The following is a 14,728-nucleotide window of genomic DNA, read 5'->3' on the forward strand; positions in this document are numbered from 1 at the left end:
AGGAAATTACAGTTCTTCTCAATTCTTCTTGTGGCCTGTAATGGGAACCCTTATATGCTCCACTTACAGTTAGGGACACCGAGGCTGGGGAAAGGAAGTACCCAAACAAGGGATGTGGTAAATAGCTAAGAGCAGCACCTCTGGGTTCCAATTCTCCTTCAGATCCTGGACTTGGATTTAATTTTCTGCAATTTACATTCAAGGGGCAGATTAGAAAATGTAATATCAAAGCCAATGTGTTTCTTACAGTTGACCTAATAACACATTTGGACAGGAAGAGAAGAGAAGGGAAACATGAATGGAGTGGGGTGGTGGGGGTGGTGAGGAGGTTGGAGAGGGGGCACTGTAGTCAAGGACATCTGCTGTGTAGGGCTTGGAGGTGTACAGGCTCTGTCCAGCCTTCCTGGGATGGATCATGACCCAAGTACAAGCTGTGTGACCTTGGGCAATGGGCAGGTTACTTAATCTCCCTGGGCTTCAGTTACCTCATCTTTTAAAAGTGGGGAGACCACTTGGGTATTTAGGAATTTAGCAAGACAATGTGTGTAAGGTTTGGCATAGTGCATGGCATAGAGTAAGTCCTTTGAAAATGTCTAAAAGCACAGACATGGAGCCAGTTGCTGGTAGGGATTCACAGGCACATTATTCACCAGCTGTGTCAGCACTTTGTCTTGGCAGCAGATTCCTTGCTTTATTATTATTATTATTATTATTTTAATGGTTATTTCTTTTTGAAGGAGAGAGAGCATGAGCAGGGGAGGGGCAGAGAGAGAGAGACAAACACAGAATCTGAAGCAGGCTTCAGGCTCTGAGCTGTCAGCACAGACACAGGGCTTGAACTCATAAACCATGAGATCATGACCTGAGTTGAAGTCGGACGCTCAACCGAGTGAGCCACTCAGGAGCCCCTTTCTTGCTTTGATTTTTAAAGCCGGCCCTTCAGGGTCAGACAGGAGTTGTCCTAGCCTGGCCTAGTGGGGCTGTCAGAGCTGTGACCCAGACTCCTCCACCACCCCTGTCCTCACTGGGCAAAGTAAGGAGAGTAGAGAGGGGCCAGGCGTGATGAGCTGCCCCCACAAAGGAAGCCACTCCCGGGCTCTAGGAAATGGCAGGAGATGGGAAAGGTGGGAGCCAGGTGGGGGCTACAGCCTCTCAGCCCAGTAGCTGCTGACGCATCCCTATGTCCTGTGCTCATCCACAGTGAATACAACCGTGTTCAATGCTTCAGCCCTGCTGGCACCAAACACCAACACCTCTCTGGTAAGTCTTCTCCACTTATTCAGATATTTGAGGGCTTTTGTTTGTGGGGGAAAAAGACAGAAGTTAGGGAAACAGAGACCATTTTATGGCAACCCGGACTTACGGGGGGTCGGCCCCAGCTGTGCATCAGGATCACCTGTGGAGCTGTGGAAACGTACATTTTTATCTTAAGTACATACTGTCAAAACCCCCCTTTAAAACATGTCTCATTCTACTAAATCTATGTGCAGAAATATCACACAAGCACATGTACACACACATGAAGGGGAGGTAGGGGTGAGGAATGGTAAACAAGGCCGCAAAAATGGTATAGTCACAGTTTCCCAGCCATCTTTCTGTCGTCTTCCTTGCCTTTCTACCTAGCACCTCCAACTCCCAGCCAACAGTGCCACTCCCCAGCCCCAGAAAGGTCATCAATGCTCCCCCCTTGCTGAATCTGATCTATTCTGTGTGCTCATGAGTCCCGGTCTGCCTTTCCCAATAATGAAGAGCAGCAGCCCTCAGGAGAGCCGTTCAGCCTACGTGGCTCCAATGCAATGGTGGGAAGTCCAAAACCAGAAGGGCAGCACCTGGTGGGCTTTGGAGGACATCTTTGGACTTTTTGGATCCCTGAGGCCCTTTAGTTACCCCTGCATAGGCAGCTGACTGCTCAGTTGGCAACGTAACCTAAGAGTTTTCAAATTCTGGTTTTGAGGGAGGAAGACTGGAATCAGCCAGTGCCTATGCTTGGATACTTACTATGTGCAAGGAGCTGTGTGCACTCTGAGGGCTAAACGGACATAGACATGGCTCCTGCCCTCAAACTTGCTTGTAATATGCATGTGGAGACAAACAGGAAGGGCAATAAAACAGCAAAAGCAGAGCACGCCATATGTCAAATATAGGCCAGATGTGCCCTTCCAGCCATGGTGACAGGAGGCACCCTGCAAGCTGGAGAGGAAAGCCTCAGAGAGAAAGTGGACTGTGATCTGGTCTTGAAGGCTGGGAAAGGTGGTTTTATAGAGAGAAGCACATTCCAGGTCCAGGGACCAACACAGGCAGAAGGACAAACAAGGAAAACACAAAACCTGTTCTGAGGACAGAGTGGACCAGCCTGGCTCAGACAGCATGCGGGTGTGGCATCCCACAGGGAAAGCACGAGAGCTGAGCTAGGAGAGAGACCAGTGGGGATGGGAGGGATAGATGCATGGGAGGGGTGTGTGGGCTGCCTGGGTACTGCAAGGGGGAGGATACAGCTCACCCCCCAGGAAGACCCTGACCCTTTCTCTCCTGTGCTTGGTCTCCAAGTACAACCCCCTTAACCTCACAGCGCTGGACTGGTCCCTGCTGAGCAAGAAGGAGTGTCTGAACTATGGTGGACAGCTGCTTGGGAATTCCTGCCAGTTCATCCCAGACCTGGCACTCATGTCCTTCATCCTTTTCTTTGGGACGTACTCCATGACCCTGACCCTGAAGAAGTTCAAATTCAGCCGCTATTTCCCTACCAAGGTAAGCTTACCTTGCAGTTAGGAGGGGACCTACCCTTAGGCAATTCACAAGGAAGCCCCACTGAGTCTCCCTGTGAGGGTTCTGGCCCACTGACCAGACGGACATCACATCAACACTAGCTCACCAGGGTTTTTCAGGTTACAGCACACATTCAGAGTCAGAACTGAGTTCTCGTTGTCATGTCCACTTGGCAGGACTTGGTATTGTTAGACTTCTTTCTTTAGTCTTTCTGTATAGTAGTATCTCATTGTGTTTTTAAAATTTTCATTTCCCCAATGACTAATGAAGTTGAAAATCTTGTGTCCTTATTGGCCATATAGCCATTTGACTTTCTTCTTTGAAGTTCCTATTTAAATCTCTTGAATGTTTTCTATTGGGTGGTCTGTCAATTTCTTTCTGATTTGCTAGAGTTCTTTATATGGTCAGGATAGAAACCTTTTTGTGATCATGTGTGTTGCAGACATCTTCTATGTGACTGGACTTCTACTTTCTTAGTGGTATCTTTTGATTAATAGAAATTCTTAGTTTTATTATAATCAAATATATCAAAATTTTCCTCAAGGAGAATATTGGCCAGAAGATATTCTCCTGTTATCTTCTAAAAGCTTTATTGTTTTTCCTTTCACATTATATGCACAATATATCAGAATTACTGTTTTTAAATTTAAAAATGTTTATTTATTTTTGAGAGAGACAGAGACAGAGCATGAGCGGATGAGGGGCAGAGGGAGGGAGACACAGAATCTGAAGCAGGCTACAGGCTCCGAGCCATCAGCACAGAGCCTGACACGAGGCTCAAACCCACAAACTGTGAGATCATGACCTTAGCGAAGTCAGGCACTTAACCGACTGAGCCACCCAGGTGCCCCATATCAAAATTACTTTTAACATATAGTGTGAGATAGTATTTCTATACACACACACACACACACATACACACACACACACCTATACACATACAAGGCACTTTTTTTTTTTTTAATGACAATCCTTTCTCACTGCTCTGCAGTACCTCCTTTGCCATATGTCAAATGTTCACATATAATGGGGTCTGTTTCTGGGTTCTTTATTCTGTTTCACTGGTTTACTTGTAGGCCGGTATAACAGTCTTCATTTGTGTGACTTATACTAAGCCTATATGCCTTTACAGACCAAATTTTCCCTTTTAGTCCTTCTTTCCCAAAAATCATCTTAAATTTTACTAAAATAAAAAGTTGTTGGAATTTGATAGGATTATATTGACTCTACATGTCAGAGGTGCCTGGGTTGTTCAGTCAGTTAAACTGCTTCCAACTCTTGATTTTGGCTCAGGTCATGATCTCAAGGTTTGTGGGATTGAGCCCCATGTCTGGCTCTGTGCTGGTAGAGAGCCTGCTTGGGATTCTCTCTCTCCCACATGTACACACTCTCTCCCAAACTAAATAAATATTAAAAAAAAAAAAACAAATGTCAATTCAGGGAGGATTGACACCTTTTAAATTTTGATGCTTCTGATCCATGAATATTATATACTTCATCATTTATTTAGGCCTTTTTTCCTCTCCATAACTTTTTTAGGTTTTGGCCTGAAGCACTTGCACACTTTTTAAAAGTTTATTTATTTATTTTGAGAGTGAGAGTGTAAGTGGGGGAGGGGCAGAGAGAATCCCAAGCTGTCCCTGAGGAGACCAACTCAGGGCTCAAACTCATGAACTATGTGATCATGACCTGAACCAAAACCAAGAGGTGGACACTTAACTGACTGAGCCACCTAGGTGTCCCAAGCTCTTGCACATTTTTTATTAGATTTATTCCTAATTACTTGATTTTTTTTTATGCTGTTGAAATGCTAAGTACTGGAGGACCTGAGTGGCTCAGTTGGTTAAGCATCCGACTTCGACTTTGGCTCAGGTCATGATCTCACGGTTCGTGGGTTTGAGCCCCGTGTCGGGCTCTGTACTGACAGCTAGCTCAGAACCTGGAGACTGTTTCAGATTCTGTGTCTCCCCCTCTCTCTCTGACTCTCCCCTGCTCACGCTGTCTCTCTGTCTCTCTCAGAAATAAATAAAACATTAAAAAAATTTTTTTAAAAGAAATGCTAAGTACTAGTTTTAATTGCATTTTCTTTTCTGTGGCCAGAATAAGACATTAATTAATCAAAACAGCACTTGTATATGTGAGCAATAGCTGTGCCATGGGGAAGGGCACTCAGAAGAATTTTAGCAACACTCTTCCACCATAAATCCCATGAGCACTCTTCTAAAGCCTTCTTAAGTAAATATTACTGCTACTGCTACTCTGATGATGATGATGATGATGATATTGATATGAATGATTGAATGTTTCTCAATATTTCATAAGGACTAAAGGAAAGACTCTTTAGGAAGCTTTGCAATGTACAAGCTGAGTGAAGAATAGAGTGCTCACAACCCAAATGCATTTTCTAGGCAAATTCCCTCCCTTCCTCCCCATTTCCAAGTAGATCGTATCCAAGTCACCTCTTACGTAAAAGTTCTAGAGCCATGATTGCATCTGAGAATGTCTATTTCCTGAAGAATGGAATATAATTCATATAATAGGAAATTCTTTCACCCAAATCTTTTCTCCCTCAAATTTCTTACAAATCACTCTGTTGCCTCCTGGGATTTAGTACTGCAGAGAAGAAAATTATACCATTGCATATCTATCAGATTGGTAAAAATATGAAGGTCTCGGGATACCAAGTGTTGGAGATGAAAAGCAGGTGGGAGTGTAATCAGGAGCAAGCAATTCAGAGAGCCATTGGCACTCTCTGATGGAGCTAAAGATGGCTATGATTTTCCATTGGGCATTTCCACTCCCAGGAATACACCCCAGAGAAAGTGTCATATGTGTGCAAGAATGTTCGTAAAGCATTGATTTTTAAGAGGAAAGCAATGAAAATAATCTAGATTTATCTATTAACAGGAGAATGAAGACAGAAATGGGCAACAGTCATATAAACATAAAGCTGCAATGCATACACATAGACTATAAACCATATGTATCCACAAGGAAAAATAGCTCCAACACAAAATTGAGCAAAAAAAAACAAGCTGCAGAAGATTACAAATAATATGAAACCATTTATGTAAAATTTTAAAACATGTTGGGGGCTCCTGGCCGGCTCAGTAGGTAGAGCCTGTGACTTTTGATCTTGTGGTCATGAGTTCAAGCCCCACATAGGGCATAGAGCTTACTTAAAAAAACTTTTTTTAATGAATAAAATGTGCTAAACAATGTCATATTTTGTCTAGGGCTACAATATATTTAGTAAAAATATAAAGACATTCATGGGAATAATTTAGTACAAATTCAGACCAGCAGATCTCTCTAGACAGCAGGGACAGGGATGCCACTGGATGACAGAGAGGCATCTACTGAATGGGTGTATTTTCACTTTTAAAGTAGGGAGAGTTCACAACTATTTATTATATCCGCCTTTATACTAGATTGGACCATGTGAAACAGCCTGCATTGGACTGCTTTGCCTTATAAAAAAATGGAAAGTTCATATGGTTTAACTTAATCACTTTTTGATTTGGATGTTGGGACTGTTACAAAAAAAAAAAAAAAAACAGTTGTAAATGTGCACACTGCTTCGTTCTGCCATGACCAATATTTTATGTGCTCGTAGTAACATAAAGCTGCTATTGATTTTCAACTTTTTAAAAACATTTTGTTTATATTTATTTTATTTTTGAGAGACAGAGTGAGACAGAGTGTGAGGGGAGGAGAGGAGACACAGAATCGGAAGCAGGGTCCAGGCTCTGAGCAAACACTCAGCACAGAGCCTGATGCGGGGCTCGAACCCATGAACCATGAGATCTTGACCTGAGCCAAAGTCGGACACTTAACCAACTGAGCCACCCAGGCGCCCTGATTTTCAACTTTTAGAATCAACTCATAGATAAAACACAAAAGACGTATGTTTATGGAACACAATATGATTGTTCTCCGCCTTGACAATGTCATGGAGGAGTCACAGATGGAAGAGGATGGGGGAAGAGGGATGGCTAGCCTCACATGATGGAACATGAGAGGAACTGGCAAAATCAGCAGAAAGTGAGGTTTAATTTTATAACTTGGAAGTACAGAGGAAACCCATAGAAAGAGTTTAAAAATAACTTGCAAAGATTGGGAATGAGGAAGGGGCAGGAGGGATGGTGTAAGTAGGCTAAATCTTTATCAATAGATGATGCTTTAAATTAGTAAATCAAAATATAAAAGTACAGCCTATTAAATTTTTTAATGTTTTTATTTTTTATTTTTGGAGAGAGAGACACACACACACACACACACACAAAGTGTGAGTGGGGGAAGGGCAGAGAGAGAGGGAGACAGACTCTGAAGCAGACTCCAGGCTCTGAGCTGTCAGCACAGATCCCAATGCAGGGCTTGAACTCATGAACAGTGAGATCATGACCTGAGCTGAAGTCAGACGCTTAACAGACTGAGCCACCCAGGCACCCCTAATATATAGCATATTAGATAATGATATGGAGGAAACCACCAGAACAACTAAAATCAAGCAGACATATGGATATATCTGGAATGAGGAAAGGTGTGTAGGGGACTTTACTTTCTATGCTCTGTGGATTTTTAATTAATTATATATGTTATTTTACTAACAATTTTAAAGAAGAGTAGGGGGTATAGGGAATGCATTCAATGTGTCATCACCTGCCCCTGCCCTTCCTAACTCCTTTCCCTGTTGTTTTCTGGGAACTGCTGTCTCTGAAGAGATATAGACAAGGTGGCAGTGTAGACAGTGGCCAGAAGGCAGGGGGGTGAGGTCAGGAACCTGGCCTAGGATGGGCATCCTGAGACAGGAGCAAGAGGCAAAACACTTCTCATGGACAAAAGGTCTGAGAGCAGATCGGGGTCCCCAGCAGAACCAAGGAGCTTCCTCCCAGCCCAGGAGGCAGTGCAGCAATGTGTCACACATTTTCAGAAGCTAGAGTTTCCTTTAGAGTTAAGCCTTGCCCTCATCACCCCTTATGGGTTCAGACTGTCCTACCAGGAAGTATCTTTGGCAGTGGCTACCATGCCATGTGGATATAACAATTCCCACTTTCACTAATGTATGCCAAGTCTCCTGAATGTGTCAGCGCTCACTTATGTCTATGACATAGGTGCTGTCATTATCTCCATTTTGCAGATGAGGAAACTGAGAATCCAAGAGATGACATGCTTCCCTAAGGTCACACAGCTGGCCAGGGCAGAGCCAGGATTTGAGCCTACATCTGCTGACTTCAGAGCCCAAGTTCTTAACCTTTCTTGTGCTGCTGGAGGACTCAGTCCTTCGGGAGGCAGGAGGGTGATTCACTCAACTTGTCCATCTCCTTTCTGCAGGTCCGGGCCCTGGTAGCAGACTTTTCCATTATCTTCTCCATCCTGCTGTTCTGTGGAATTGACGCCTGTTTCGGTCTGGCAACCCCCAAGCTGCATGTGCCCAGTGTCATCAAGGTTTGCCCCTGGCCCCTGCTCCGGTTGTTAGCTCTGCCTGCCCACCAACTGCAGTTATTTTTCCCTCTCTGCTGATCCAATTTTCATATACTCTCAGCCAAATGACCTTGTGGGTTCTCTGTGTATGCTCTCTCTGTGTATGCTCCACCCTTCCTCCCCGCAGCCTCCAAGGAGGTGGTCCCTTGAGATGGTAGGCTGGGGACTTATTCACAGTGAAATGTTACTGTATAGCCACTGAGGGGAGAGGGTGCTGAAACCCACCCACCAGCCCAGCAGAAGCCCCCCTGACTTCCACTTAAGGGGGTCTACAATCCTATGGCTCAGGCAGTCTATAAGCAGGGCCACCTGGGGTCTATTGAAAATGATCCCTTAGAATTCTGATTCTCAAAGTGTGGTCCCCAAACTAACATCACATCATCACCTGGGAACTTGCCAGAAGTGCATATTCTCAGCCCCACCCCAGACCTGTGGAATCAGAAAGTCTGGGAGTGGGGTCCAGAGTTCTGCATTCTAACAAGCCATCCAGGGCTTTCTGGAACCTGCCAGTTTGAGAATCACTGCTGCACAAAGTCCCAGTCAGTCCTGAGTTGGTGCTATTTGGTTGTAGGTGGGCTCCAGCCCTGCTTCCTCACAAACAGGACCATCCATCTGCACAGGGTCTAGAACTGACCCTCCCTGCCTTTGAGGGCTTGACCTCCACAGTATTATTTCAGGGTTTCTAAAGCAGCTTAAACAGAGAAAGTCCTCTTTCTCTTAAATAAAACAAAAGATAAATTTCAGCCCAGCCTACATAGATAATCCCTCATCCCTTTTTTTTTTTTAATGTTTTTTATTTATTTCTAGGAGAGAGAGAGAGAGAGAGAGACAGCGTGATCAGGGGAGGGTCAGAGAGAGAGGGAGTCACAGACGGAAACAAGCTCCAGGCTCTGAGCTGCCAGTCAGCACAGAGACCAACGCGGGGCTCAAACCCACGAACCGCGAGATCATGACCTAAGCGAAAGTTGGATGCTTAACCGACTAAGCCACCCAGGCGCCCTGATAATCCCTCATTCTTAATGTGCAAGTCTGAATTAATGTTTGGTGTTTTACAGAGCATCCTGTAATGCTCCCCAGACAGGTGACTCAGAGGAGAGGCAGAAGCATCAGGCACTTGGCCCGCCAAATTCTGTGTTCTTGCCTGTTGGGCCTCATTCTCGCTTCTTGTTATCTTACAGTTAGTGACTGCAAGCTCTCTCTCGACAGCCTCTGGCTCTGCACCTCCCTGTTCCCAACCAATCCCAGGGTGGCTGCCACCAATGATCTTAGTTCAGCAGACACCGTGTCCTTCCCAAGTCCGTCTGCGTCCATGGTGTCTTTAATGTTGTAGGTGCCTAACATCTTGAAGGGAAAAGATTGCACTCAAAAAGCATCCCAGGTCGAGAGTGGTGGGAGGGCAGGGAGAGTGGGGCCCCAGGTGACAAGTGTACTGGGATGAAGGAGCGAGGAAAGCACCCTTTCCGTTTGTTCCACTCAGCCCACGCGGCCTGACCGAGGTTGGTTCGTGGCCCCGTTTGGGAAGAACCCGTGGTGGGTGTACCTGGCGAGCATCCTGCCCGCCCTGCTGGTGACCATCCTGATCTTCATGGACCAGCAGATCACAGCCGTCATAGTCAACCGGAAGGAGAACAAGCTGAGGGTAAGGCGGGTGCTAGGAGCAGGAACACCCCCTCTTCCTTCCCACGAAGTCAGAAGGAGCAAAGAAGGGAGATGGTGCTTCTGTCAAAATTTGAGGCCATTTATGAAGCAAGATATGAGGTCAGAAGACTGTGGAGCTCTGGTGCGTGTGTGGGGAAATGTGACCGCCGGGTGCAGGTAAGCCCACCAGAGCCAGGGTGACTTGATCTAAGGATCAGGACCAAGGCCAGGGTGGGCCACTGGGCACAGGCTCCTTGTTTCTCCCAAAGTGACCTTCCAGCTCTGTGCCTCCTGACAGGAACTTGGGGGTCTGACCAGATCCTAATGAGAGATTTTGACCTAGAACCATGAGGCAGAAGAGAATCCTAAACCCTCCTGGTCCCTGCAACCCCCCTCTCTACCTCTGGGTTTGAGGAGATTTGGGCTACCCTCTCCCCCATCCCAAGACCTACCCAGCCAAGACCCCTTGTTCAAGAACTACAGAAATCATGTGGCCACTGGTAGGAAATCTTCTTCCCAAGGACCCAAGTCCAGGGCCTCTCCAAGTCTGAGCACCCTTCTCCTTCTCTTCACCTTCCTGTGCCCTTCCCTGGCTCAGCAAACCCTGGGGCCGGAGAGGCCCAAACGCTGCAGTGTAGCAGCACCCTAAGTACCTGTTGAATGCCAAGGGAAGCCATTGAGCCATGTTCCAAAAATGGCCACTTTGGGGAGACTTCTCTCTCTCTCACCCCACACCCACCCTCCCCCTGCCCCATGCAGAAGGCTGCTGGCTACCATCTGGACCTGTTCTGGGTGGGCATCCTCATGGCCCTGTGCTCCTTCATGGGGCTCCCCTGGTATGTAGCAGCCACTGTCATCTCCATCGCCCACATCGACAGCCTCAAGATGGAGACAGAGACCAGCGCCCCTGGAGAACAGCCCCAGTTTCTGGGGGTCAGGTAGGTGGGGAGCAGTGACTGGGGACTGCCTGAGCAGGGGTGTTGATGTTGGGAGAGGGGAAGCAGGTTTTTCTTATCATCGAGGTATCTGGGCTAAAAGGGCCCTGCTCTCACAGCCCAGGAACTGCAAGGATGGGAGTGATATTCCTAAGGGAGAGGAGAGAGACAAAAATTCAGTTCTAAGTGGTGTTTTTTTGTGTAATGGAGTGCAAGCAGTATCCCACCGTGGCCCGTATGCACACTGACCACTCACCTGCATAAGCTACTCAACATCTTCACAGCCCCCTCTAACCTGTCCTTTGATCTCCTCTTCTTCAAGACCCCCTCTCTCCCCCAACCGCTCCTGTGGGTACAGGTCATACCCAATTTCCATTCTTCCAGAGTCTTCTCAGGACCACTCCCACTCCCTAGACTGTGGCCCATGGCCTATCACTTCCATTCCCTCACTCCTCCTTCTCTCAAGTTCATGTGAATCGCACACCTGTTACAGGCAGGCACGTGCCTCTGCCACCTCTTAGAGGCTCTGGGGTGAGTCTACACCAGACACTGGCTGTCCAGAGAGTTTCACCTCACTACCTCAGGATACCTGGGCTACCCACACTGCCTGGGGTAAGCATTCTCTGGTCACTGCAGGGCCTCTTTCTGGACTTCTGAGCCCTAGAGGACTGGGCCTGATCAATCTGGCCCCCAGCCCCCAGCTCCCACTTGGGTTGTGTCTGGGCCTGGGCACTCAGGAAAACATACCCGCCCTGCCAGCAGCCAGGCCCCCTTCCTCTGATTCCTCTTAGTCACGACTCACAAATGCAAGATCTTATTACAATCAAACGGCAGGAATAATAAGCAATGTATATCCCATTTCATCGTCATAGCAACTCCTAAGGCAGTTGCCATTGTCTTTCTTTTACTGAGGCTGAAGACATTTAGGGTCTTTCCTTATGCCACATAACTACACACCCGAGTCAGTCTGGCTTAAGCACCCCCACTGTTAGTCACCACACTGGACAACTTCCCAAACACTCCTACAAACTCCCTTGGTCAGGGCTCCTTTCCTCCCCTGTGCCTGTCAGCTGGGCCTCAGGCAGCAGGTTTATTGCCTGGAGCGGGGGAACAGGACAGAGGCTAGGGCATTGGACACAACCTTTAGGTGCACACAGAGGGCCAAAGGGCTAGCATGGTCATGGAGCATCTCCCAGTCCACCATGACCATGTGCCCTTCTCTTCCAGGGAACAAAGAGTGACTGGCACCATCGTCTTCATCCTGACGGGTATCTCTGTCTTCCTGGCTCCTATCCTGAAGGTGAGGCTCTATCCCCTATGCCAGGGCCCTGGCCACCTGAGAAGGCACTGGCCTGATTCTTCAGAGGTGGGGAGAGGGTTGCCACATGGACCCTAAAAAGGCAGGACCCTAGGAGATATTTCATCATCATCCTTGTTTTCTGGAATGTTGCACTGCTTATTATTGGCACCAGCCAACCCTCGCTGCTCTTTTCCATCTTTTTGGAGGACACTCTTCCATCCTTGGTTCAGAGCTTCCCAAGCTGGTTGTGTTCTCCACATTGTGGTTTATAGCTCACTAGATATATCTTTGCTCACTCATTTTCTGAAGTTTAAAACTTTGTGAGGGAAGCCTTCTACAGATTATTTTGCAACTTGTTCTCTGCTCCTCTTACGAGTGTTGGGCACATAACTGATTTTCCCCACATAGTTGGAAGCTCCTTTTGCTCATGTCCTTCTAGACCAACTGTTAGAGATGAAATCAAATATTCAGAGCCTGTGTCCCCAGAACAGTCTCCTTCTGCTTAGGTGTCTCTGTCTGTCCAATTCAGCAACTCACCTGTAGTATTCGTTTGCTACCATAACACAATTTCACAAACTGGGCAGCATATATAACACTTACTTTCTTACAGTTCTGAAGGCTACAAGTCCATGACCAGAGTGTTGCCAGGTTTGGTTGCTTCTAAAACCAGATATGGGGCAATGTCATTACTCTGGCCATCATGCAAAAGTATCCATGAGTCCACAGAGCTCTAAAGGCTCCGATATCATATTTGTATTCAATGACAAAATGATCTGAAAAGTTCTACCCAAGTTCTTTTATAATGAGAGTGGAAAAAATGCAATATTATTTTATTTACTACCAATTAATCTGTTTGATAAATTTTATAGCAGAGAAGACCTATCTAGATTTTTATTGATCATAAGATTTAGGATTTCTCATTTGATTGTATTAAGGTATATATTTTTTTGTTTTATTTATTTAATTTATAGTTTTATACTTTTTAATGAAGACAGGCTTTCAGACAAGCCAGCAACTTTGCACATACTTCTTCAGAGACTGATTCCACCCAGAACTACTCCTGGGAATGAGAGCTGAAGAATGTCTTTGAGACAGACGTTCCCCATCACAACCCAACAACTATCTTATTCAAGAGTATTCCATCTTAACCAAGCAAAAGAAAATCATTCTAGCAACATCAACAACAACAACAAAACAGATAGGCTTTTGAAACTGTTGGTTAAGTGATGAAAGCATCCTCACTAGCTGACACCAGTACTAAATACTATGTTAATTTTAGGTGAAAGAAAAGATATTTTGTATAACCAGTTCAAGACAACTATAACTTAACCCAGGTCTGAGGTCCTAGATTTAATCCCAGTCTCTATTTCCAATAAGAAAAATTTTCCATAAAGCTTATTTAACTTTCTGCAACTCTCAGTTTGCCCTTGTCTGTCAAATTAGGGAGGGCTGGGTACATACCAACCTCAGAGGACTTACACTGGAGGGCTGTCTACCCTAAACATATTTTAGTTGAGATCTTTACTTCTTGTTTATGTAGCCAACAGAAGAGGGGTCTCTTTGGTGCTACAAAATTTAGAAGATGCAGATTGAATCCTAGTTACCAGTTTTTCTATTTTTATCAAAGTTTCTAAGTTGGTTATTCACTATACCTTTGTACCAATTCATCCAGTAGAATTCTGCTCTAAAGGTTTCTCAAATTTTAATATGTATAAAAATCACCTGGGAATCTTGTTAAAGAAAGATACTAATATAATACTGTATGCTAACTATACTGGAATTAAAATTAAAACTTAATTTTAAAAAAGATACTGAGGGCACATGGGTGGCTCAGTCGGTTAGGCATCCGACTTCTGCTCGGGTCATGGTCTCACAGTTTGTGAGTTCAAGCCCTGCATCGGGTCCTATGCAGACAGCTCAGAGCCTGGAGCCTGCTTTGGATTCTGTGTCTCCCTCTCCCTCTGCCTCTCCCCTGCTCATGCTCTGTCGCTGCCTCCTTCAAAAATAAACATTAAAAAAAATAATTAAGAAAAAGATACTGATTCAGGAAGTCTAGGTGGGATCCCAAACTCTGCATTTTTAACAAGTTCACAGGTGATGCCAATAACACTGGTCCAGAGACTACACTTTCAGGAGTAAGGAATGAAATCCCTCCCTTGGTGGATGTATACTAATTTTAGACAGTGATTTTTACTGCTAGAGGATCAGCGTGATCTTCAACTCTTTCATCACCAATTTGCACATCTTTGGTTATCTTGCCACACAAGAGCACTGAGAGATGAGGAGGCCATGTTATCTGATGGGCAGCATAAATGACTTACTCAGTTCTGCAGATTCCTAGTCCTTCCCAAGCCCTGACGTTTGTCTCATTTGTTTCAGGTTTTACTCACACCTTGCCACTGCTGTTCAGGGCTGTGGATTTCAGCATTCTGCCTCAGGGGAGCCCCTGACCATATCAGAAGCTCCCTTTCTGAGCTCCATGAGCTGTTCTCATGGTCTCAGCCTCAAATTATATGGGAGGGCTGTGATGTCTTACATTTGTGGGACTGCGATCATTGTTGACTTCTCCAACAGAGGGTAGAAAGCAGACACTAGAGGCACCTTG

General features: G+C 45.7%; 1 protein-coding gene across 1 annotated transcript in view; it reads left to right on the forward strand.

The window, feature by feature from the left end:
* SLC4A5 (solute carrier family 4 member 5) overlaps positions 1 to 14,728 on the forward strand; it is a 107,258-nt gene that overhangs the window by 82,641 nt on the left and 9,889 nt on the right. The window contains 6 exon segments of the mRNA XM_077766262.1: positions 1,202 to 1,260; positions 2,548 to 2,748; positions 8,101 to 8,214; positions 9,728 to 9,889; positions 10,648 to 10,826; positions 12,051 to 12,123. Coding sequence (XP_077622388.1) covers positions 1,202 to 1,260; positions 2,548 to 2,748; positions 8,101 to 8,214; positions 9,728 to 9,889; positions 10,648 to 10,826; positions 12,051 to 12,123 — 788 coding nt within the window.

Source organism: Crocuta crocuta, unplaced genomic scaffold (genome assembly GCF_008692635.1).
Source record: "Crocuta crocuta isolate KB4526 unplaced genomic scaffold, BGI_CrCroc_1.0 scaffold113, whole genome shotgun sequence".
Lineage (NCBI taxonomy): Eukaryota > Metazoa > Chordata > Mammalia > Carnivora > Hyaenidae > Crocuta > Crocuta crocuta.